Source organism: Sphaerodactylus townsendi, linkage group LG07 (assembly GCF_021028975.2).
Source record: "Sphaerodactylus townsendi isolate TG3544 linkage group LG07, MPM_Stown_v2.3, whole genome shotgun sequence".
NCBI classification, from domain to species: Eukaryota; Metazoa; Chordata; class Lepidosauria; order Squamata; family Sphaerodactylidae; genus Sphaerodactylus; species Sphaerodactylus townsendi.
In genome coordinates, this window is record NC_059431.1 from 112,512,694 (window position 1) to 112,538,647 (window position 25,954).

The 25,954-nt window shown below is 42.1% G+C and overlaps 1 protein-coding gene across 1 annotated transcript; it reads left to right on the top strand.

The window, feature by feature from the left end:
- Positions 1-232: 232 nt before the first annotated feature.
- Positions 233-23,658, top strand: LOC125437065 (vomeronasal type-2 receptor 26-like). The gene is made up of 3 exons (XM_048504433.1): positions 233-313; positions 3,745-3,871; positions 22,760-23,658. Exons 1-3 carry the CDS (start codon positions 233-235, stop codon positions 23,656-23,658), a joined length of 1,107 nt encoding a protein of 368 aa, XP_048360390.1.
- Positions 23,659-25,954: the final 2,296 nt, after the last annotated feature.

The window sequence follows — 25,954 nt, forward strand, 5'->3', positions numbered from 1 at the left end:
GCCCCCTGGACCCCAACATTTCCTATAGACCCAGCCATACTAACATGCCAGGGGAAAAGAGCTGGACATAGGCCCTTTCCCCACTTACCTTAAGCCCAGCTACTCTCCTCAAGTAGCCCAGCGGAGTCCAACTGCACTCCGCACTTCAGGGGAAGCGAGAACACTGCCGCCTTGACGCTGGCTCTCTCGCACCCCCTCAGCGCTCGGCATCCCTAGGCGCTGGAGAAAGCGGATGCCTTTTGATGACCCAGCAGAGCGAGATGTCGATGAGATGCCAGGGCCTTGGCGCCAGGGATGCAGCGTGCTGAGAGCAGTGCGCAGCGACAGCGGCAACAGGGAAAAGTGGGGAAAAGGCCTTAGTTTCATTCCTACACCAATTTTCTCCGAGACAGAAGCCTCCAGTTATCTCTGGCAGAAATATGTTTTGAAATATGCCATTGAGAATAACTCTTTGTTCCTGTTTCTCTTTCTCCTTTGCCTAAGCTCCACTCATTTCTGCAAAGGGATAGCATTCAACAACAGTTAACGGAGATCCAATTATGCTCAACAATCATGGAGAACTAGAAGTGCGGATTTGATATTACGAACTTGAGTCACTTTTCCCAACAAACTCCTATGTCCGGATCGAGATTGGGAAGTTGGATCCTCACTCTCCCCTCCAGGCAAGGAGCTGCCATTCATAAGAGACACCGATTGAGGTGGCACAAAAGCTTGGCTTCGGGTAAGATGAGGCAGCCCTGCCTCTGAAGTGATCAATTTGCTGACATGGTTTTTAATGAATATTGATTTAAGAACAGTTTGGGCTGGTGGGCAGCCCCATTCACATGGCTGGGTGCCCAGACATAAGCAAGACAGCCACTGCAGGCACTCTTTTCCCAGAATTGTTTCACAGTGGCACAAAGGAGCCAAAACACTTTCGTCATATGCTTCTACACAGGTCCAAAAGGTTTATCTTTGCTAGAAATGAGGGAGCTTCGGCACTCGAAGTGGTAGCTCCATATTGAAAAAAAAAATCCTCTCCTTGGGTTTCTCATGGGAGTCTCTTCATATGTTCACTGCCACGGAAATTTCCCATCATCTAAAGATCGGACTGTACGACCAGGAATACCAATCTCACAGAGTGCTGCACTGGCTGATGCCTCTATACTTTGGGATCACACCCCCGAAATCTAGCCCTGCTGTATACTTAGAACAGCTTGTTAATTATAAGTGCAGATGGGTCATGACAAAGACAAAGGTGCAACTCGCCCTCTGTCTATCTATACTAAGTTGTTTCCTTAGCATCCCACAAAGTGAGTGTTGCTGTCGGTACTGTCCCAACGCTATGGACTCAATCCCCTCATATCCTGCAACACTATTCGAGGGTATAATGATATTAGAGACCGATATACAGGAGCTTTACTACATCTAGAATTTATGTTTCTCTCAGACACACAAAAAATGTCTAAGCTATTGAACCGCCCTACTGTACAAATTTCTGAAGCAGTTACTGTTTTTTAATCCATGATGTTACATGATATATAACAATGATTTGGAATGTATGGTACTTCTGTATTTTGGAATGTATTTGGAATGTATGGTACTTCTGGTTTATACCTAATAAAGGTTTTTGGATTGGATTGGATTGGATTGGAGCCAAAACATTTGAAGAAACTACTCTACGTTCGAGAATTTTACAAAGAGCCACCAAAAAAATAACAACGAAATTCGGTGTTGGTCCAGGAACCCGGAGGTGTATGGGGGGTGGAAACTGACTACTGTGACTCTGCCTTTGACCATACATCCAGAATGCCCTGTCATGCTAGCCCAGGCAACAGAAGTACTGCCATGTCAAGCACTTTGGCCAGGTCACGCAGCAGCTACCTACCAGGTGGGGCACCACTCTCCACAGAAGCAAGTGCCCCTGGGAGGGTAGATAAACCAATGTGGGTCTATTCTGCCTCCAATGCTGGGTGCCACGACCAGTCTGGTTGGATAGGGTCGCATAGGAGCAGTGGCGGTACTGCTGCTGTTTTTTTAATGAACTGTAATTTTCTTGTTGTGTTTCCCTTGTTTTTATTTTATTTATAATCCTACCGGCTTTATGGTAGAAAAGACTAGAGCTGATTTTCTATATTTCTTCTTTTCACAAAAGTAGTACAATTATAAGGAAAGGATTTGAGGAGAAAAAGAGAAAAATTATATAACTACAATAATCAGGGCGCTTCAGAAGAAAAATTTTAAATGGAATCTGGCAAGAAAAATCCCTTTTTTGATGAATAATTTCATTGGAATTTGAAATACATAAACTTTAGCAGTTCACTTGAATACAGAAAAATTCCTTTTACAAATGGGGTTTCCTAGAGAATTCCCCATAACCTAATTTTTAGCGGAGTCCATTTTCAAACTTAATTTTTAGTGTTAACTGCATTTTGCAAATTGCTTCGTTATCCGGACTTTTTTCACCTTGCAGGAAAAAAGTTTCGGTTTTCCTTGACATTTTGAGAACATACTCATATATTCAGAATATTTTTCCATTCCTCTCTATCTTACCGTTTGTGTTCCATCTGAAAAATGTCTTATACCAGTTTTCTTTCAACAGTTTGCATATAGTAAATTTTACATTTATGCTTTACATCATGTACTTCATGTATACTTACATTTATATACTTCATCATGTTTCCTACATAACAACAAACAGTTTCATTACTGGCAGCAGGAAGATAATCTCCCTCTTAGAGAGAGTTTGCACACAATTTATCATGGAATTTTTAACCTGTTCTGTCTCTGGGTCTATAAATTTTACCCACTAAGTTCTGTTTCTGCTAGGTAATTTCTCTCTCAAATTCTGACAACTTCCCTCCAAGTGCTTTTGGTCACTTACCGTACTTTTCTGGCTTCTTGATCTTTTTTTGAAACTATGGCACTCATTGTATTTTTTGTTCTCTTCGACTCATTTCTTTTGCAGAATAATGCACTTTCAAGCTGCTTCCAGGGCTCTTTGAAGCTGTGCGGAATGGCAAAAACAGTTGTGAAAGCAGCTTGAAAGTGCATTATTTTGCGTGTGCGGAATGAGCCTTCCATATCTTCTTGCCAAGATGTGATCTTCCCTTGGTTGTTAATCATATCTTTGTATAAAATATCATCATTGTTTTGGGGTGTAGTCTCATCATAATAAGCTTCAATGGGAGACATTCAGGGGGATATGGATATGCTTAATCATTTGTGTGTCTTTACCTGTATTCCAAATAGTCCTCTTCTTAATACATGCTTATTGTTACAGTATTTTTCTCTTCGATTTGATTAAATGCTTTTCTTGCCATATATAATTATTTATGCCATCTATTATAACACAAGCTGTTGATAAAAGCTGACCCTTCGATGTAAACAAACTTCTAAGATGTTTATAATTCACTTATTATGTTATGCCGTTAACGGTTTTTTGATTTGATATAATTATTTCTGCCAGTTTTCAAGTCACAAATCTCTAATTTTAGAAAAGGAAATAAAATGTGACATTGGACATTTTAACCACTGACATGGTCTTTAATGATCCAGTATGGATCTTGTAAAATGTTGAGACTTCAGTCTTCTGGGTTTTTTTCTTGTGCTTTAATAAGTAATTATCTCAATTACATAACTTCTCAGAGATCATAGATATTTCTAAACCTTCAGTCCTGTGGCCAGCAATTTATACCCCCATTGTACTGTGAAAATAGCTAAAGTATCTCTTCGAGTCTAGATTCTTCTGTTGTCCAAAAATAGGTGCCTCCGTTATCTGTCTGCAATGACCCCTGTAAGCCAGGATATAGCAGGAAAAAGAAGGAGGGGAAGGCGTTTTGCTGCTATGACTGTGTTTCCTGTCCAGATGGCAAGATATCAAACCAAGAAGGTAGGAAATATCAAACCCCATAGGAAGGCTATACCTTTTTAGTAAATAGGCTATGAATAACGAATATCTTAATCCTGTCTTTTAAGTGTAGTTTTACTATACCTGTTCACAATCCCGTGTACAATGGAATGGACAAAATTTTTTAATCTACGTTATTTTTATAAATGAAGTGTGATTTTAGAATGTAAAACTACTCATAGACAACTCTTTTAAATTTAGTGATGGTCTATACTCACGCTTTTGTATGTTATGCCAATAAAGGTCTATTGTATTGTAACAAATCCCCATATATATGCTGTGGATATAACTGCAGGGGCCTGACCTAGGAGTATATGAGTACTTGAATACCTGCACTTGGCAAAATGATAATGATTCTGTTACTTTATTATGCATTCATTTGCAGTTGTATCCTTAGCACTCTAAATATATATAAATATTACAAAATATAGATATTACAATGATATTATCGGGACACTCACATTTAGAGTGTAATACTAAAAAGAATTTGACTGTTCTGAATCAAACTGAATCAATGGACTTCGAACGGTATATTATCTCTGATTAGGATTCCACTGACATATTGCTTTGAAGAATAAAAAATAGTGATTGAAAGAAAGTATCAAAGTTTTTAGCAATGCTATTTTCCAATGGCAGCACCCTTGCCTGTGATGCAAATGTACAGTCAGATGCAAATAAATAAATATTTAAGTATAGAAAGTGGGAATCTGTTATAGAAAACATGAATGAATGAGACACCCAGGAATTCCCCCAATTCCTCCACTGTTTCCAACCTATTCCAGCAATACTGCAAATATCCAAGAATTTTCTGTGTTTATTCTGCTGCTTTGGTTATGGTTTGCTTGTGTAGCCCCATTATCCCTAAATGAAATTGTTAATTTTTTTATTTACTCTTCTGCAGAATTTCTCTCAAAAGAAGAAGAGAAGAAGAGTTTGGATTTATATCTCCCCTTTCTCTCCTGCAGGAGACTCAAAACTGATCTTTATACATAGGCAACAAAAACCCCCAGCATACGTGACCTTTTGCTAGTGCCCCACTCTAAAAGGGAGAACCTCCCACCATTTCAGTTGATGGCAGCAAAGTATAAAATACTCATATCGGAGAAAAAACATGCTTGTTCCCTGGCTTCCCATATTCATTCATCTCAAGTTAGAGTACTTTGAGAATCATCCTCTCACCGAGGGTTCTAAGGTCTGAGATGAATGCAACCTTCTAAGGTTCCTTCCGCATGGGCCATTTAGAATGGTGTGGGTCTAGTAAAAACGCCGGTGTAGAGGAGGTGTTCACACCGCTGCTGGAGTGCAGTGGTGGCAGCGAATACCTCCTGCACCAGCGTTTTCTTGACTTGCTCTTTGAGAGATTTTTTTGAAAACGCTGCCTTCCACCCTGTGCCAAGCAAACGGCACCAGGTGGAAGGTGGCATTTTCCCCACGCTGCTTTTTTCTGCCTCTTACCTCCTCTTGGCTGCCATCACTCTACAGAGGCCAGGGGACACGCCTCCGGGCCTCTGTCCCCAGAGGCATCGCCATGGCCACAGGGGCATGTCCCCTGGCCTCTGCTGAATGATGGCAGCCGAGTGGAGGTAAGAGGGCAGAAGTGGAAGACCCCATGCGAAGGCAGCCCCAAGGGCTGCTGGGGCACAAGGGCCATTTGCAGGAAATGTGCGAACAGTCACAGGGGATGCACAAGCTGCAAGTATGCCGGTGCACCCCCGCTCGCAAGGATCATGTGGAAAAGTGCCAATGTCTGCTTTCTATCCCCACTTAGAAAATTTAACTAAACATCTCTGCTTTTTCCAGACATGGAGGACTGTGTTGCTTGCCCAGAAGATCACTTTCCAAACAGCAATCAAAATCAATGCATCTCCAAGACCCCACATTTCCTCTCTTTTGAAGAACCTTTCCCCCCACCCCCCCCCCCCCCCTCCCCCCCCCCCGCCCCCCCCCCGCCGGGCCCCCCGCCCCCCCCGCGTCACGCCCCCGCCCCCCGCCCCCCCCCTCCCCCCCGCCCCCACCCCCCCCCCCCCCCACCCCCACTCCCCCCCCCCCCCCCCCCCCCCCCCCCCCCCCCCCCCCCCCGCTCCCCCCCCCCCCCCCCCCCCCCCCCCCCCCCCCTCCCCCCCCCTCCCCCCCACACCCCCCCCCCCCCACCCCCCCCCCCCCCCAACCCCCCCCCCCCCCACCCCCCCCCCCCCCCACCCCCCCCCCCCCCCACCCCCCCCCCCCCCCACCCCCCCCCCCCCCCACCCCCCCCCCCCCCCACCCCCCCCCCCCCCCACCCCCCCCCCCCCCCACCCCCCCCCCCCCCCACCCCCCCCACTATCTATCTATCTATCTATCTATCTATCTATCTATCTATCTATCTACCGCCCTCCCCCTGAGGGCTCAGGGCGGTTCACAAGAAGGTTAAAACATACATTAAAACATAATTTAAATATCAGTTGCATAAAAACAGAACCCATTTTAAAATGTGGATGTCGTCTGGCTACCCCCCTCCCCCCTTTTGTGCCCACGGGAGGGCAGATGACATGGTAGATATATTTTTAACCAGGCAGGCCAAATGCCTGGTGGAAAAGGTCCATCTTGCAGGCCCTGCGGAAACTCTGTAAGTCCCGCATACAGTTGTGTGTTGTAATTGTGTGTTGGGTTGCACGTGTGTGTGTGTGTGTGTGCGCACACGCAAAAGTAAAGTTCCTCAAATCTTAGCTGATTTATGGAGACCCCAGCAAGAGGCTTTCAAGTGAGAGGCAGAGGTAACTCACTATTGTCTCACTCTGCAGAGTCTTCATTGGTGCTCTCCCTTCCAATTACCAATCTTGTTTAGTTTCTAGGGCTCATTCCACATGTGGAATGGCAAAATCCACTTGCAAACAGTTGTGAAAGTGGTTTGAAAACGCATTATTTTGCTTGTGTGGAAGGGGCCTAAGATCGGATGAGATTGCATTTCACATTGCAACATGGAAGTCAATGCCAGTACTCGTTAACACACACACACCCAAAAAAGCCAATGCTACTACTAAAACAATATTTGTTAAATGTAATTGCTTTGGTAGGTTTGGTTATAATCCAGGTAAGCTGAATTGTGGACCCTAATGGAATTTGTTTACTGATTTCAAAGGCTGCCTCATCCTTGCAGTTGTTACCCATTCTGTGCAATCATGGCCACTTCCTGTTTGGTTTCATCATGGGGGCAGGGGTCACTATGGGATGCTGCAGTTCTAGTTAGGAATGATTTGGTGAGGGTTAAGAAAACAAGTTTGCTTCCAAAGTTCTGCCACTAAGGATTCTACACAGACCTTTAAAAAAAAAAAAAAATTCTAGAAGGCGTTATGATCAAAATCACTATAATTGATTCACTCACTCAAAGCTCCTGTGGCTGTCAAAATGGAACAGCATAAAAATTCAGCCTGGGAGCACACACAATTGAAAAGTCATCTGGTTATTATAAAGAGACTTGAGAAACCAAGACATCCCATTGATCCAGTGTCATCAACATTCCAGCCTTACTGGGTGAACCTTGTTTAGCCAGAACATATATGACAGTATGCGCACCATCTCAGGAATTGTATTGAACAGGCCAGCATTACAAATGGTGCACTTTTTTCGGAAATGTGTTAGAGAGCACCAGTTGAAACTTATAGTACAGCTTATTTAAACCCTGGAGATGTTGTAGAGAAAATCAGGCAACCCTATACCCTAGAGGGACGCTTTACCATCAGACTAGCAGCATCCTGATGTTGCTCCTACTCTTCCTTTCCCAGATATACGCATATATTATGGAAGTGTACAGAGATGGAACCCCTTCAAATTCCACAAAATTGGTACCAGCCAGGGGACATCCTCATCGATTACAGGGGTTGTGAGTCATTCTCACCATCTATTTTTCCGGCTTTCATAGTTTCCTTTCGGATGAACTCCTGTCCAGAAAGATTTCTTGACATGCCAGTGTAAGGAGTCTTTTTTTTTTCACACCAGGGGATAATGATGTTGATTTTATGTTAATGATTCATTTGATTCACATTCTTGGTCAAGGTGAAAATTAAAATATAATGTTAAGCCCTTAAGTATATGTACCTTTATGCATGGGTAGAAAAAAAAAACCCTGACAGACCATAAAATAATAAGAGATCTCTAAATATTAAATGCTGTATTCCAGCACACATACACAGAGATCCATTTGGGCAACACCAATAATGGAAGGCTGATGTTATTGGACTTCATTGATTCAAGAGACTTCATTTCTAACGGAGGCTCCAATCAAATTACACAGTGTAAATGGATGCAATCAATGTGAACTCCCATCTAACTTGAGTGCAAGGGCAATGCAGAACTTCCCTTAGCTGGTTAAGATCCAAATACTAAAGAGATTGCGGAATGATCTTCCTCCTAAAGTCCATCAAGCTAACTTTCTCTATATGCATTTCAGAAAAATTGGTAAAGATGCGTCTGTTTTCACTGGCTTTTCTCTTGCTGAAGAAATTGGTTTCCCCCTTCGGGTAATATTGTGAATTTTTAAACAGGTTTTTTATGAATTGCAATGAGTTTTATGCTTTGTAAAGAGGGTTTTATTGTTGCAGATTGTAATTGTTTTTTGGTTACCTGATTTTATATGGTTTTTATGAGTATGTTATGTTGTTTAGAAGAAATGGACACTACAGGCCACATCCCTCCTCCGCTGCCCTCACTTCAGAGAAATAAGAGCCAAAAAATACTAGACCCAGTATTAAATAATTTCAGGGCTATCCAGAAAAATGTATGTATAAAGTAGCTCCTGGAAGACAAAAAATCCAAACTGGTCTAGATTGGTTGCCAAATTTTGTACATTTGTTATAAAGAAAACGAAACCAGTGAAAGTAAGGCAACTGATATTGTATTAGACATACAAGATATCATGGAATATATGGCATAATCATGCAATTACATTTATTAATATTATTACCATTATTATTTTTAATCTAGGTTTGTGTAAATGGGAGTGCAGACAGGCCAAAAGACAATAAAGTCATAAGCTCATCGTGATATATGAATAATTTTAACTTAAGTGACTCATTTTAATGCTAAGTTATGGAATGGATTCATTTTAACGCTAAGTTATAGATCGGATATATTTTAACGCCAAGTTATGGATTGGATTTATTTTAACGTTAAGTTATGGACTGAATGTGGGATTTTAATGCTAAAGTTACCATATGGTATGGGACAAATTATGAAACAAATTAGGCCTCAGTGTTGATTTTAAAAGGTATTATATATATTACAATTACACAGGGAATTAAGGTTGAGAGTGTGTATAGAATTTGTCGGTCCCTGACTGTAATTTGCTGGTCTTTGTAATAAAGAGTGTTATGTTGAAACCCACCCTTAGACCATGAAGTGTAGGGTGGGCTAAAAATACAAATAAATAAATAAATAACCAGGGCCAAACCTGCTTGGGTGTGGAAATGTGATGTGGCTGGCCAAAACGGTGTCTAACTATTCCCTGCTGTTTTATGTTTTTTTTAATCTTCCTGATAGATTGTTATAATTTTTTTGCTTTAAGTTTAGTTTTTTCAAACTATTGCTTCTTATTGACATATCTACTTAGATAAGGAGGGATATAAATATTTTAAAACAAATAGAATGATGTCATACATTGCATATTTCCCCTATAACCTGAGAGACAATTTTATTTGCAGTGTGGCAACCAAGTTGTATCAAAACATCCTGGCCTTGGTGTTTGCTATCACTGAGATCAACAACAATCCCAAGATCTTACCAAAATGTCACCTGGGTTTCCATATACTTGACTGCTACTGATGATAGGCACCTGATGACTTCTATCGTGACTACTCTGGAGCTGCTTCTTCCAAATCACACCAAATCATTCCCAACTACACATGTAGACTCCAGAAACAGCTGATTGGAGTCATTGGAAGTTATGCTTCAGAAGCCTCTTCACAAATGGCAGACATCTTGAGGATTTACAAGATTCCACAAGTAAGATCTCTCTATTATTGGAAAGAGGAGGGTTTTTCCTATAGTCTCAGTCACCCAATTCACACTTTCCTGAAATCCCAGCTGGTTAAATTTTCCTTTTAAGTTCGAGCATGGAGCAATGTAGCTTGGAAATCAACTGACAAATTGTGAAATATATGAATTTGTTTTGAAGGAAGCTTTGTATACATTACTGATGAGTAGAATGAGCAGACGCCATATTTAACATATTTAAGATGCAAAGTGTCTGGCTCTTTTGCTAGAGTAATGGAGTGTGACTGTTGCATAGCACATTAACAATGGGAGCACACCAGGTGGTAGGGATTCAAATAATTTTTAACAACCGGATTTCAGTGGTGGGATTCAAAATACTTTAGTTAAACTGATTGTTTACAAGCACCATTTTAACAACCGGTTCTGCTGAAATGGTGCGAACCTACTGAATCCCACCACTGGAGCACCCTAATATGGGCTGAGAAAAGGCCAGAGCCTGGTTCCCATATGGATGACAGATTAAGGGAGAAGCTTTGCCCACAAGGAAAACCATCTTGCTCAACCTTTATTTACTTCAGCTAGCAAAAGTCCATAGCAGTTTAGCAATTCTCACCCACAATCTTGCCAAGTCATAGTTGGGGGGTAGAACTTCTTTAGATGAGAACAAGAATTAAGGCTGCAATCAGCATCACAGTTATTTAGATGAGTATGCCAGTAATGCTGTGGAAAGGCCTATCATACCACAGCCAACTTATGGTGACTCTGCAGGGTTTTCAAGGCTAGAGAGGAACCAAAGTTCTTTGCAATTGCCTACTTTGTATAATAATCCTGCACTTACTTGGTTTTATCTACCCACAACTGCTAAGCAGGGCTGATGTTGTTTTAACACCTCAAGACAGTGGTTCTCAGCACCTTTCCTATCGCCAAGGGAATTCTTTTTAATACAGTTCCTCATGGTGTGGTGACCCCCAACCCTAACATTTATCCATTTTACAGATGGAGGACACTGATGCAGAGAGTCTTAGGCGACCCCTGTGAAAGGGTCATTTGACTGAGGATGGTGGGGCTCTTGTAGTTGGTAATATATGAGCAAATACACCACCTCTCATTCTCACTGTGCTCCTGTCCCCTAGGCTTTCAAGTCCAAATATTCCACACTTAACAAAATAAATATACAAAGTAATAAAATGGCTCTGAAAGTTACATTTTGCACTCAGCAATCACAAATCACATCTGGACTAACAAAAATGGAAAGCAAAAAAGACAGAGAGACAAAGGCTCATTCCGCGACATGTAGAATAATGCATTTTCAAACTGCTTTCCTAGTGCTCTTTTGAAGTTGTGCTTGCGAAAAGCTTAATAAAATCCACTTGCAAACAGTTGTGAAAGTAGTTTGAAAATGCATTATTTTGCGTGTGTGGAAGGTGCCAGAGAGTGGTTGCTGGGAAGTGAATTACAGTCCCTAAGACAACTTTCTGTTCCCACTCCATGGGAACACAATTTCTGCTTTTAGGTGCCATCTCTTTAAGCAATGACTAGAGAACTTCTACCAAGAAGGAAATTTGCCACCATGGGAGCCAAAATCCAAACCTCCATTCCCATAACTCTTCAACTTGTGCCAAATCTTCCATTAGTTGCAGACACCCAATTGACTAAGAGGTAGCTTTGTTTCCAGTATTTTATGATAGTTTTATTTCGTCAATACAGCAGTTAGTAGTTTATAATTTATTTATTTTTTTTCCAAAACTTTTTCAGCTACTTGAAACAAAGGTATGGAGAAGCTACTTTTAAATATATAACTGTAACAATTTCAAGGAGGGTATGCCATACCTGGTCCCAGTGGTAGAAGAGATGGATTCAAGACCTATGAGCAATTCTTAGAGACCAACGAGGACTTGTGGTGTAGAAGGTATGTCAGATAAAAGCATCCCTTCCTCAAATCCCCTTCCATTTCTCTCACTTGTTGCTTTAACAAGGCTCTTTGGTCATAATATACTGAAAATGTATCTTGGCTGCACTGACAGCTATATTTGGCATTCCTCTCATTGGATTTTTTGAAGTGGGATCCAAATTCTTTTATTTATCCCAGGGTCAGGGGTGCTGACTAATCACTTATTACTCTCTGCCTGAACAGGGCTCAGCCAAAGATTTGTCTCTGTCATCTATGCCTGATCCTCTTGTAACTGGAAATACAGGGGTTTCGGTCGAAGTGTTGATGGTCTGTATGGAAAGCTTGGAAGGTCCCCACTGCTTAGAAACTTTTATAGAGATTAACATTTGCGGTAAAAGAAAATCCAAAACAAAGAGGTTCTCAAACACTCTCTTTTGCTCAATGTATTTTACTATCTTAGATTGTCCTATGGATCATTCGAAACCTCTCAGTGAATGAAAAAACACATTCCCCTTCATTTTACCACATGGTCCCCAGTGAAACCATGCAGTATGTGGGAATCGTACAGCTACTTCTGCATTTCTCATGGAAATGGAGTTGGCCTCATTACTATCGATAGCCAAGCTGGAGAAGGTTTCTTGCTTGGACAATGGAGAAGATGCTTTCTGAAAATGGGATCTGTTTGGCCTTCATAGAAAAGGAGCTCCAGTGAAGAATCAGGCAGATACAATGGCTTCAACACTCCACAAATTTAGCTTGGTGATAGTTCAGTTTTATTGGACGCCTTAAAACTAATGTTATTGTTATTGTATGGAGAAATACCTACCATTGTATAGGTAGCAGCAACAGGTATATGGCTAGCGTCTCAAACTGTTTCCTGAATACCTGGAACAAAGATTCTATAGGGAAAGTGTGGATTACAACAGCCCAGATAGACTTCACCTTCATAGATGTTCAAAGATCATGGGAAATAGAGATGTTTCATGGTGCTCTTTCGTTTGCACTTCTATCAGATGCAATTAGGTTTTCAAACATTTACCAACATTAGAAAACCCTCCTGGGCAAAGGAAGATGGTTTTCTCAAGCATTTCTGGGAAAAGCGTCTTTGAGTGTGTGTTCCCTACAAATGCCAATAGGTCAACAGAATCAGGATGAAATATGTACTGGGGAGGAAACATAGGAGAGTGTTTAATACAGTCTTTGAATTAAAGCATGATTGGCCACAGCAGCTACAGCATCTATAATGCTGTCTATGCTCTTGCACATGCTGCCCAGAATATGTACTCATCTACATCCATCCAACACAATTATGGGAAATGACAACACCCTAGCATCTCTGCAAGTGAAGCCCTGGCAGGTAATCTCCCACTGTATTTGTTTCCATGTCATCTTGAGAGAACCTTAACTCTGAGAGGAAAATTCATAACCATAAAACTGATAAAAAATATAAATCAACACACATTTCCCATAAATGAATGGGGAACTTGGAAAACTTGAGAGAACAATCCGGCATCAAACTGGGGAAAATGGAAATGGGTGTAAATTGAACAAAATAGAGAGGCATTGTTTGAACATTGGCAAACAATATTTCTCTACTGCTTGGACTCAACCTGAGGGTGGAGGTGCTGAGAGGCACTACAGTAGATCATTCAAAACTCACGTTTCAGAGCTTAGAGCTGAGCCAGGGAGACAGCCACACACAGACCAAAGCGCCATATTCACAAAGCCTGTGCCAGTTCACTTAATTAGAAGCAGACAGCTGGAATCACAGTTGTCACACAGTCGAGGAGACAGAATTGAAGGGTGAGGTCTCACAGTTCCCGATCGAAGATCAGGTTTCCAGGAGGAAGAGTCAAGATGGGCATCAGCATGGCCTTGAAGTAATCACACAGCTGCATTTAAAATGCATTGCTGTCCCAGCACATCCTTTTACAATTGATTAGGCAGTCTTTAGCTTTGAATTCACGGAGCAGCATTTTGCTTTCCAAGTAAAGCTGCATCTATGCAATAACTGGGCACTGCATCTTTTTTAAACTGCAGTTTGCACCTTAATGCTGCCGGTGTTGCTCTGTGGGTCGAGTTTAGTCAAAGTAGGGCCTGAAATGCCTCAGCTCCATGGTTGGGGGGCTTCTCCCCTACAGTTTAGTAAGTTTAATCTTTGCTTGTGGGGTTTTTGCCAGAGTTGATTTATGACTCAATGGCACTTCCTCGGAGGTACTTCCATATTCCTCTAAAGCCAATGTAGGAAAAGCATCAGTACTTCTGGAGAGCTGCGGTGGAAAGAGGAACCACAACTATCGCACCCTCACTTCTGCTACTACCACCCCCATGCCCAGTACCATTCCCTGCTCCACCATCCTCCCTGTCCTCCAGCCATCACCACCTCTGCCCCTAGACCTCAACAATTCCTGCTCATTCATACTAACATACCATGGAAAACAGCTGGACATGGTTTCATTCCTATACCAATTTTCTCCAAGACAGAAGGCTCCAAATAGCTCTGTGAAATGTGTTTGACATATGCCATTGAGAACAACCCTTGTCCTCTTTTCTCCTTTCCCTAAGCTCCCACCGATTTCTGCACCAAGGGTAGTGGTGACAACAGTGCTGGAGATGAAATTATGCTCAATGATCATGGAGAACTAGCGGAGGTGGGTTCAGTATTATGAACCTGGTCACTTTTCCCAACAACTCCTATGTCCGAATCAAGGTTGGGATGTTGGATCCTCACTCTTCTCCAGGCAAGGAGCTCACCATTCATGAAGACACAATTGAGTGGCACAAAAGCTTGACTCTCTCAGGTATTAAGATTAGGGCCAGCCCTGTCTCTCAAAAGTGATCAATTTGCTTGCATGGCTTTTAATGAATATTTATTTGAGAACAATGTGGGCTGATGTCAGCCCCATCCACATGGCTGGGTGCCCAGACACAAGACAACCACGCTGCCACTCTGTTCCCAGAAGGATTTTCTCACAGTGCAAGGAGCTAAACAGCAGTAGAAACTGCTCACCGTTGGAGAGCCCTGCAAAAGGCACCAAAGGCACCAAAAATGGCACCAAAAAGGTGGTGTTAGTCCAAGAGCCAGAGGTGAAGCAGGGGTGGAATCCGACTACTATTGAGTCTGACAACTATTGACTTTGCCTTTGACCATGCATCCAGAATGACCTTCCATGCTGTCACAGGTGACAGGTGTACAGGAGTACTGCCATGTGTGTAGAGTGCCATGTCCAGCACTTTTGATGGGTCACAGCTGCCACCCACCAGTGCATCCACCCCTCCAGCCAGAGGAGCAGCAGTGGAGTAGTGGCTAAGAGCAGTGGCTAAGAGCAGGTGCATTCTAATCTGGAGGAACCGGGTTTGATTCCCAGCTCTGCCGCTTAAATTGTGGAGGCTTATCTGAGGAATTCAGATTAGCCTGTACACTCCCACACACACCAGCTGGGTGACCTTGGGCTAGTCACAGTTTTTTGGAGCTCTCTCAGCCCCACCCACTTCACAGGGTGTTTGTTGTGAGGGGGGAAGGGCAAGGAGATTGTAAGCCCCTTTGAGTCTCCTACAGGAGAGAAAGGGGGGATATAAATCCAAACTCCTCCTCTTCTTCTTCTTCTTCTTCTTCCACAAAAGCAAGTGCCCCAGGGAGGGCAAATGCTGGATTCGCCACCCACAGCCTGGTTTGATGTGGCCGTAGGAGCAGTAGCCAATTTCTTGCATATGTTTTTAAATGAACTTATTAATTTTTGTTGTGTTTCCCTTGTTTTTATTTTATTTATAATCCTACCAACCTATGATGTAAAGGATTGAAAATGATTTTTATTCCTTTTCACAAAATGATACAATAATAAAGAGGAAAATGTTTGAGAAAGAAAAAGAAAAAAAATTACATGGCTCTGCAATAATAATCAGGAATGCTGGAAGAAAAATTTTCAATTAATCTAATAAAGAAAAATCCTTTTTTGGATAGACAATCTCATATGAATTTAAATACATAAACTTTAGAAGTGACATTTGCTGCAGTTCATGGATACAGAAATAATTCTTGGTTTTTTAGTAGGTTTTCTGGGAAATTTCCACACAACATCATTTTTGAGTCCTTTTCAAACTTAATTTTTAGTATTTCTTGCATTTTAGTGTAGATCAATACCCAGACTTTTTTTCACCTTGAAAAAAAGATTCAAGTTTTTCTTTACATTTTCAGAATATAATGGTATATTCAGATTATTTCTTCATTCTTCTAATATCTGCTGGATTTATGTTCCGTCTGTAAAATATCTTATACCAGTTTTCTTTCAATAGTTTGAATATAGTAAATTTTATATTTTTAGTTCATAATGCATAGCAGCAAGCAGTTTCCTGGAGCAGGAAGATAATCTCCTCTTGAAAGTTTTGCACACAATTTCTCATGGGCCGTTGCCGCACGGGCATTTAATGGTGGCCTGGAGACGGGAAAAACGCCGTCTCCAGGCCGCCATTCGCACAGGGGGTTCAGCTGCATCTCAGCCGCACCGCCCTCGCACCGCCCGCCCGTCGCAAAGCCGGCATTTCCCCAGAGCGCTTGGAAGCGCTCTTTTCGGGGAAACGCCGCCTCGAAGCCACTGCCAAGCGAACGGCAGCGGCTTCGTGACGCCTCCCCCACCCGGCACTTACCTTGTCCCCGGGCCTCCGGCGCATCGCCGAGGCCTGGGGACACGCCCCCCCTGCCCTGCGCCGCTGGAGCAGGTGCGCAGGGCCAGGGGGCCATGTCCCCAGGCCTCGGCAACGTGCCGGAGGCCCAGGGACATGCCGGGTTGGCCGGGCACCGGCGCTCCGCGGCGCCGGCTGCCCGGCTCTTACAGGACCGTCCGTGCGGACAGTCCCAGCGTCGTCGGGTCGGCGTCAGAAACGCCGACCCGGCCACTTCCGCCTCCGTGTGGAAACGGCCATGGAATTTTTTAACCTGTTCTGTCTCTGAGTCATTTCTTAGGAATAACGTATAGATTCTCCCCATTCAATGTTGTTTCTGATAGGTAATTTCTCTCTCAAATTCTGACATATCTCTCAAAGTACCTCTGGTCACTTATAATGCTTTTCTTATCCTTGATGCTTTTTGAAACTGTGGCACCCATTGTATTTTGTTTTCTTCTTCTTTATCTTTTTGCCAAGATTTGATCTTCCCTTCCCTTGGTTGTTAATTAGGCTTGGCATGGCTGAATTTGGCATGCCCAAATTGCTAACAGAGCTGAATCAGCCTGATTTGGCCAATTCAGCTTAGATTTGGGCCGAATTAAAGCTTCCCAAATCAAAGCCAAATCTGAATCCATTTGAATGTCCAAATTCAAATCGTGATCCAGGCATAAACATGGATTGGGCGAGGTGGGGGAGCCTCATGGACTCCCTTTCAACAATATTGAAAGCAGCATTGTTTGCCTAAATGTGGCTTAAATTGGGGGGAGATATAAAAAACCTCAATCCATGCTGAATTCAGGCAAACAAAACAAAGCTGCTTTCCCTCCCCTTTCCCCTCCCTCCTCTTCCCCTGCTTGCCTGCACCCTCCTCTCCCAGTGCGCCTGATTGCCATCATTCCCACCTTTAAAGCAATAACATTGAAAGCGAGGTACTGTTTGTTTGCCTAAATTAAGTGTGGATTGGGGAGAGATTTAAAGGGAGCTCTCCTTTTAAATCCACCCAATCCATGCCAAATTTAGACAAACAAAACAATGCTGCTTTCAACGCTGTTTTCCCTTCCCTTTCCCTCCTCTTCCCCTGCTTGCTACCCCCCCCCCCACCACCTGAAAAGGAGGCACTTGGAATAACAACAGACAGTGGATGGGTGAGGGTTACAGGAGGAACCCAAGAGCAAGTAGGATTGAAGCAAAGCTTAACATAGGTAGGTGTGGGTCTGGGACGCTCTGAAATCCTGGCATCTCGATTCGATTTTGAATACCTTTAATGGCATATAAATAGTTTAAGATTAATCCCTTTGCAGAGATAATAACAGCCTTTACAACTTCTGACAGAGTTAAAATAACTTACCATTTAAAAAAATTTAGCCACCGCCTTCTAACAGCTCTGTAGTTGTGGCTGTTTTAAAAGATATAATAACTCCTTCTGTTTATCTGCAATGCCTTCACTTCCATGCAGGAAGGGGATTATGTGCTTCTTCCTACCTATCTCATAAAAAGGACAATTCAACAGCATATGAGATACTGTTTCCACAGAACCCATGCCACACGAGCATTTCCTTTCTTTATGTGGGATTCCAAGGTGGCGTCCAAGGTGGCAGTCATGAGCATTTGGAAAGTTGAAGGAATTTGCTTGAAAAGCATGGATCCTAATGGATCCTCCTGATTTTTCCAGTTAGTCACCCAAAAATCACCATCAAATCACAGCTCATGCCCCTGGCCACATGTCTGAAAACAAGAATCATGCATCCCATGCTCTGCGGTGCCACAGAGGTGCAAAAAACCAGTGGAAGGTTAATGGGATCGGTAGAATTTGGAGGCTTGCCTATTATGCCCAGCTGGCAAGCTCTTGTGGTAGAAATTTCTGATCACAGGGGGGCCTCTGGTGGGGGTATTGCTCTGGGTAGGTGCACCAAATTTGCCACAGGGCGGTTGGTGGGTCTCCTGAATGGAACCAGCCAGTGTTGCTGACGTTTGTGCAGGATGGCAAAATGCTGAGGGCACCCAATAAAAGGTGAAGCTGATGTCCACAGAGTGAGTGCTCAGCCATCAAAACTTCAGCAAAGTTGGCTGCTTCCTTTGAGGAAACTCATCAGCAGCCCTGTGAGAAATTTGGCACCCCTCCCCAGAACAAAAAAACCCCACCAGAGCTTCCAATAAAACCTCCAGCTCAAAGCCATCTGGACATAACAGCAAGCCCCTTGAAGTCTATGATGGGGAAAAAACAATTCATTTTTCCCACCATAGAACTTGCTGAAGCAAGCCCCTTGAAGTCTATGATGGGGAAAAAACAATTCATTTTTCCCACCATAGAACTTGCTGAAGACCCTGGCAGATTCTCTGCTCTGAAGTGGCTTCATTGCAGCCAATGGGGAATTTCTGGGGGTGTCTGTGGAGTGCACATTTTAAAAGCTAGTGGCACAAAATTTCAGGGTATCTTCAGGAGACTCTCCTGATGATACCACCCAGGTTTAGCGAGGTTTGGTTCAGGGAGTCCAAATGTATGGACCCTCAAAGGGGGTCCTGTCATTGCCCCCTTTTGGGGGCACATAACCATGGACTCCCTGTACATCACCAATCCTGGGTGAAATCGTGAGGGGAGTCTCCTGATGATATCTTGAAATTTCGTGCTGCTAGATTTAAAAATGTGTTCCCTAAAGGCCAAAAATAGGGGGGGAACCCTTTAAATGGCAAAGAATGCTAACGAACCTGAATTTTTCGATATATCCGAACATATTTGGTTATATCGAATCAGGGTATACCGATAATTGGGTATACCAATAATTTTAGAGCCAAATCAAGCTGAGTCTGAATTCTTCTGAATTTTTTGGGGATTGCTCAAGCTTATTGTTAATCATCTCTTTGTATAAAATACCATCTTTTTTGTTTCAATGGGAGACATTCAGGGGGATATTGACATATGTTTCTCTTTGTTTTGATAGCTTTTCTGGCCATACACACACACACACACACACACCTGTATGCCAGTTTTCAAGTCACAAATTGCTAAAGTTAGAAAAAGAAATAAAATTTGACATTGGACATTTTGACCACTGACATGGTCTTTCATGATCCAATTATAGATCTTGTAAAATGTTGAAGGGTCAGACTTCTGGGGGTTACATAATACCTTGGAGATCATAGATATTTCTAAAACTTCAGTCTGAAATGTAAATGTGGATCTTACGTTGTATGCTTGATAACTTCTGGTCTATAACCGTACTAAATATTGATTGATTGAACTTTCAGTCCTGTTATTAGCAATTTATATTCCCATTGTACTATGAAATAGCTAAAGTATCTTTTTTTCAAAGTCCTGAATTTTTCTGTTCTCCAAAATGGAAGTTGCCTCCGTTATCCGGTCTGCAATGACCCCTGTAAGCCAGGATACAGCAGGAAAAGGAAAGGGAGGAAGGAGTTTTAACTGCTATGGCTATTGCTTCCCTGTCCAGATGGCAAGATATCAAACCAAGACGGTAGGAGAGATCAAATCCCCATGAAATTAAAAGGAAATACATTCTGTGGATAGAACTGCAGGGGCCTGACCAAGGAGAAGTATATGAATATTTGAATACCTGTACTTGGTAAAATGATAATGATTCTGTTACTTTATTATGCATTCATTTTCCATTGTATCCTTAGCATTATAGATACTACAATGATATTACGGGGACATTCACACAGAGTGTAATCCTGGGAAGAACTTGACTTTTCTGAATCAAATTTTAATCAATCAGCTTTGAAAAATTGATTGGAAGTTCACTGACCTATTGCTATGAAAGGAAAAAACTATTGATTAGATTGCACTGAAGGAAAGTTGCAAAGATTTTAGCAATGTGACGTTTAGCAGTGCTATTTTACATAGAAGCAGAATGCTTACCTGTGAACACCGTGGTGGTGCCCTCTGGGGAGAAGGTGATTATATAAAACCTATCTGTCATCATCATCATCATCGATGTCGTCATTAAATGCGTCGTCATTGTTGTTGTTGTTGTTATTTGTTGTTGTTGTTGTTAAAAATTGATTGAGGGACATTCAAAACATGGTTCACTGCTTGAGTCCAGATGGGAACCCTTTAAAGAGTAGTTGGGATTCGATCTTTGCATTAAATATGTAATGCAGCAGAGATAAGCGAATGCCCTCTACTATAAAAGAAGCAAAGGATTCCAGAGATGCTGAGGGGAGGGACCAGAGTGAGAGCTGCCTTTTGATGGCAGGTCCAGGAAAGGTTGTGCAAGAAGATGATGCCCGAGATATTTGAAGCGATATACCTGCTCCAAGAGAGGGAGATGTTATTTAGTTTCCACTAATATTTTTTGGGGTCTAGCAAAAACCATAATTTTGGTTTTCTGATAATTAATTGATAATTTATTGAAATTAAGCAGTACTCAGAAAATTGTTTCATGAGCTGCCTCAGACCCACCCTGGAATGTGAAAGCAGGACAGAGTCATCAGCATAAAGTAAAATTTACACAAGTAATGTGAAGACAGCTTGGGAGCATGAACATTTGAACCTATCAAGAAGTGGAGGAAGATCACGCAGATAAAGAGATTAAAGAGAGTGGGAGCCAACACACATCCCTGTTTGACTCCTTTGATAGCCTCTATGGAGTCCATAAGAGAAGGCCTTCTAGAGAACATTTGATCTCATGACAGCTGGTGCCTGAAGTAGAATTGCCTTATTAGGAAGAGGAGTCTATCCATTGAGCAGCAAGCTTAGGCCAGAGAAGGATCCAGAGATACATGTTCCATCATCTGCCTTGACCAGGGCACATGGCAACAGATGTATCCTGTATGATCCCCCCAAAAAAACATCTCGCTATGGACCACATAAAAGTGATGCCAGGACTCCAACAAAACTTTCCATCCTGTCCTAGAACTGTATTTCCATAGATTCCTCATGGAAGCAGGTCATAATCCTTTTACAGGAAACTTGGTCCCACATAAGTCATTCAGATGAAGGGCTTTGAATCCCTATTGTTTACCAGTGAGGCAAAATATATAGGGTTGGTCACCCCTCCGGGCAGCCTGTGCACTCTGGTATCTACAACTATCCGTGCCAGTGTACTTCCATCCCTTCCCCAAAGTAGCCCAGGCCATCGCTGATTCAATGGGAGACCAACCGGTGATTGATTTTTGTTAATGTTTATATCCCCCCTGGTCTGCCTAAAGAACACTTTAGAGAACATATGGGATAAATTATCAATTTTTCTGGAGGGACTTGGAATCCAATTACCCCTCCAGCGAAATCCCTGTATTTGGACATCTTAACGCTAGAGTTGGCACTGATTTACTAACGCTCTCCTTGCACGCGAGGGGCTTGATGACTGACTATTCCTCTTCCCTTCTGTGCCTGTTGCCCGTAGCTCAAGGGACTCTTGCATTAATGCAGCTGGCAAGAAACTAAGCAAGAGTGGCAATTAGCCACAATAAGCTGTGGCTAAATGGTCTGATAAGTCACGAACACTCCCATTATAGGCTGCCAGTGTGTTTGATTATTATTTGACTTCCCCATGCCACCTGCAATCCAAGGTGCACTCATTTCAAATTAGGGACTTTCTGTTGGGAGACCATCTCTCTCTCTCTCCATATTGTCCTATCACAGAGTCAAAGAGGGACTGTGGAGAGAATGAGGTATCTACTGAGTATTTCTCTTGGTTGGCTTGGTCTCCTAAGCTAGTAACTCTGCTTAAGAACCTGCTTGGCTCTCTCAGTCTATCCAGACTTGTTTCCCTCATTACTAATGCACAGTCCCCAGTTGAGATGATTGCCAATTCTAGACATCTAATTGAGTATGTAGTCAACTCCCAACTAAAAGGTTTTACAAGGAAATCCTAAGCCATGCAGTATTAAAGGCTTCCTGGTTTGACAAAGAATGCAAGCAATGCAATAAAAATATTCGTCCATCTGCATCAATGTTATAAGAACTCCCGATCTCCCGCGGTTTGGAATCAGATATCCCAATGCAACCATGATCTTCACCAGCTAATGGTTGCAAAACAGCTTGAACATGCTAATTTACAGTGGGAGCATTTGCAGTCTGTCGTTATCTCTAATAATACTAAAAAGTGTTGGGCCATAGTCAATAATTTGGGTCAAAAAAGATCTCCCATTTCTAGCTGCATCTCCAATCACATTTGGTATCAACATTTCTGACAACTGTAGAGTATTAAATACTCATGTAGGGTGGAAAAACATGTTCGTTCCCTGGCTTCCCATATTCACTCATCTCAGGTTAGAGTATTTTGAGAATCTTGCTCTCACTGAGAGTTCTAAGTACTGAGATCAATGTCATCTTCTAAGTCTGCTTTCTATCCACACTTAGAAACTTTAAGTATCTCTGCCTTTTCCAGACATGGAGGACTGTGTTGCTTGCCCAGAAGATCACTATCCAAACAGCAATCAAAATCAGTGCATCTCCAAGGCCCCACATTTCCTCTCTATTGAAGAACCTTTAGGGATTGCTTTCGTCTCCTTGGGTCTTTCTTTTTCTGCGCTGACAGCTCTGGTGCTTGGAATCTTCATTAAGCTCCGGGACACTCCCATTGTCAAAGCCAACAACAGAAGCCTCTCCTACATTCTCCTGGTGTCTCTCCTTCTGTGCTTTCTCTGCCCACTGCTCTTCATCGGACAGCCTCACCAGGTGACCTGCCTCCTCCGACAAACAGCTTTTGGCATCATCTTCTCAGTGGCTGTATCTTCTGTGCTGTCCAAAACGGTGACTGTGGTGATGGTTTTCATGGCCTCAAAACCAGGAAACATGTTCCAACAGTGGGTGGGGAAAAGATTGGCACATTCTGTGGTCTTGTCCGGCTCCCTTGTTCAAATGGGCATTTGTGCAATTTGGATGTGGAGCTCCCCTCCTTTCCCAGATCTGGACATGCACTCATTAACTGAAGAAATCATACTGGAATGCAACGAGGGGTCCTTGACCATGTTTTGCTGTGTCTTGGGCTACATGGGCTTCCTTGCCACCATCAGCTTCATCGTAGCTTTCCTAGCCAGGAAATTACCAGACAGCTTTAATGAAGCCAAGTTCATCACCTTCAGCATGTTGATCTTTTGCAGCGTTTGGCTCTCATTTGTTCCAGCTTATGTGAGCACAAGAGGAAAAGACACCGTGGCTGTGGAGATTTTCTCCATCATGGCCTCCAGTGCTGGATTATTGGGCTGCATCTTTCTACCCAAATGCTATATCATCATGCTGAGGCCTGAGTTGAACAATAGAGGGCAGTTGGTAAGAAAAAAGTAATAGACAGTCCAGCAGCTCTGTTGTTAGTTCTTTTTCTACTGAACCATCTATGAAAGTCAATACAACTGATTTACACTCTCTGTAACTTGGCTGTTCTTGTTTCTTGGATTCCATGTTAGAAATGAGAAATAATGTAAAGATGTTTTACAGGTGGTATCAGACTCCACAAAAATTGGCCAGATGTTATAGTAACTATGCACCAACCTGTTGGAAATGTGGTGAAGGGATTAGCTCTTATACTCATTCATGGTGGATACTAGCAAAAAAAAATGAAGAAATTCTGGAAAAAAATCCATAAACATATATAAAAAATAATTGGTCAAAAATACAAACTAAATTTGGAGACCTATTTGTTAAGCCCGGTACTTTCAGAACTACAGCTTTCCCCTAACTTATTGAGACTATTTTTTTACTTAACACTGCAGCTAGAATGTTAGTAGCTGCCAGATGGAAAACATCAGAGATACCAACCATAGAGGAATGGGAACATAAAGTACAGGAGATGAAATCAATAGATATAATTGCACAACGCTTAAAGAAAATGGAGTGCTTACAATCAACGAATGAGAGACATATATATATATATGGTCTAACTGGGATAATTATATAATGAACAAATATGATCTTTAAGATTTAAAAACGAAATGGGAAAATATTTATTTAGTTAGGCTATAAAAAAAGAATGGGTGAAAAGTCTATTGATCTCTTCATGGTAATATAAAGACGGAACTTTTGTGAAAAGTAAGAATAAGGGTGGGATTACAGTGAAACGATTTGCCATTATGTAATTAGAACTATGAAATTTAAGGGTAATGGGGGAAGTCTACTTAATTTTTTTTCTTTTTTGTATTTATGTATAGTGTAAACAGACTAGGAAATAGGACTTTGTAGTTTGTAGGATGGGATTGGAAATTTAATAGAGTAAGTAGTTAATATCAATAAACAATCTAGTTATGAATAGAGAGAAATTAGCAAAGACAATGATGAAAGAATTACTAAAGGTGGACAACCTTTACGCTCTCCCTCCAGCTGTCCGAGCCCTGCGGGACCTTGGGGAGCTCCGCAGGGCCTGTAAGACGGAGCTGTTCCGCCAGGCCTTTGGAGGAACCAGCCGCTAATGGTGCCCCTTCCTTGGCCCCTAACACCTGGGCCACTAATCACCTAATGAGACTTATGCCTCCCCTTTTCCATGGGGAGGGAGGGACTTTATATATTGGAATGCTTGACGCCACCTTAAATTTAAATTTTTGAGCTTTTATATTTGGAACAAGAACTGGAAATTTTTATCATTGCTTTTACATGTTTATTCATTTTATAATTGTATTTTATATGCTGTGCAAAAATCAGCCTAGAGCCCTTCAGGGATGGGGCGGTATAAAAGTCTATAACAAAATAATAAAATAATAATAACCTAATAATATAATTTGTAAACACGCATATATGTGAAATATTTAGTTAAAATACTCACTTAAAGTTAAATACTTTTATATGTAGATGTGACTCATGTGTATATATGTTTTGAAGGTTTTGTGTTATATTAAACCTTATATTCAATAAAAATATTAGAAAAAAAAGAAATGAGAAATAATTTTTTTGGTTTCAGCAACTCCAGGTCTACTGCAGAGAATCCATGCTGTTTTTCTCCTTATTGACTGAAATAAAATAATTTTACATTGAAATGATTCATGTAAATCTCCAATGCCCGGAGATGGCATTGGATACAGTACAAGACAGCCCCTGCCTCCATAGATGGCATAAAGTCATGTTAACACCAGCTATCCCAACAGAGAGCCTATCAGCCCCTTGGCCAACAAGGCCCTTTCTACCAACTGAGGCACTCGAAAGACACCCTTGTTAATTATGCAGGCAAGGAGTTGGCTAAAACTTGGATCTTTTGTGACATGATATATTTAAATTGCCTCTGTAGATTCAAATACTCAGGGTAATATACTTTTCTCTCCAACAGAGGTTGCAGTGTAATAGATTACGCTGTAGTTTCCCTGACCTCTTTGCAGGTGTGAAGGATTTCTATATTGATTATCATAATGCTAGTGACCATTTACTGCTCTCTCTGGAAATTAGCCTCACCGAGGCTCAATCCTTGCCCCGTAAGAAGAATGATGAGCTTGTTACCCCATATCTAAAAATCAATTGGGTTCCCTTGAATAGAGGAACAGCTTCACAAACTAATAAGCGGCCAAACTTTGGGGGAATTACGCTCCAAAATAGTATAAAGTGAGTCTTCTGACTCATCGCTGTGTCTATATGAGGAGTTAGTACAGAATATTAATGCCTT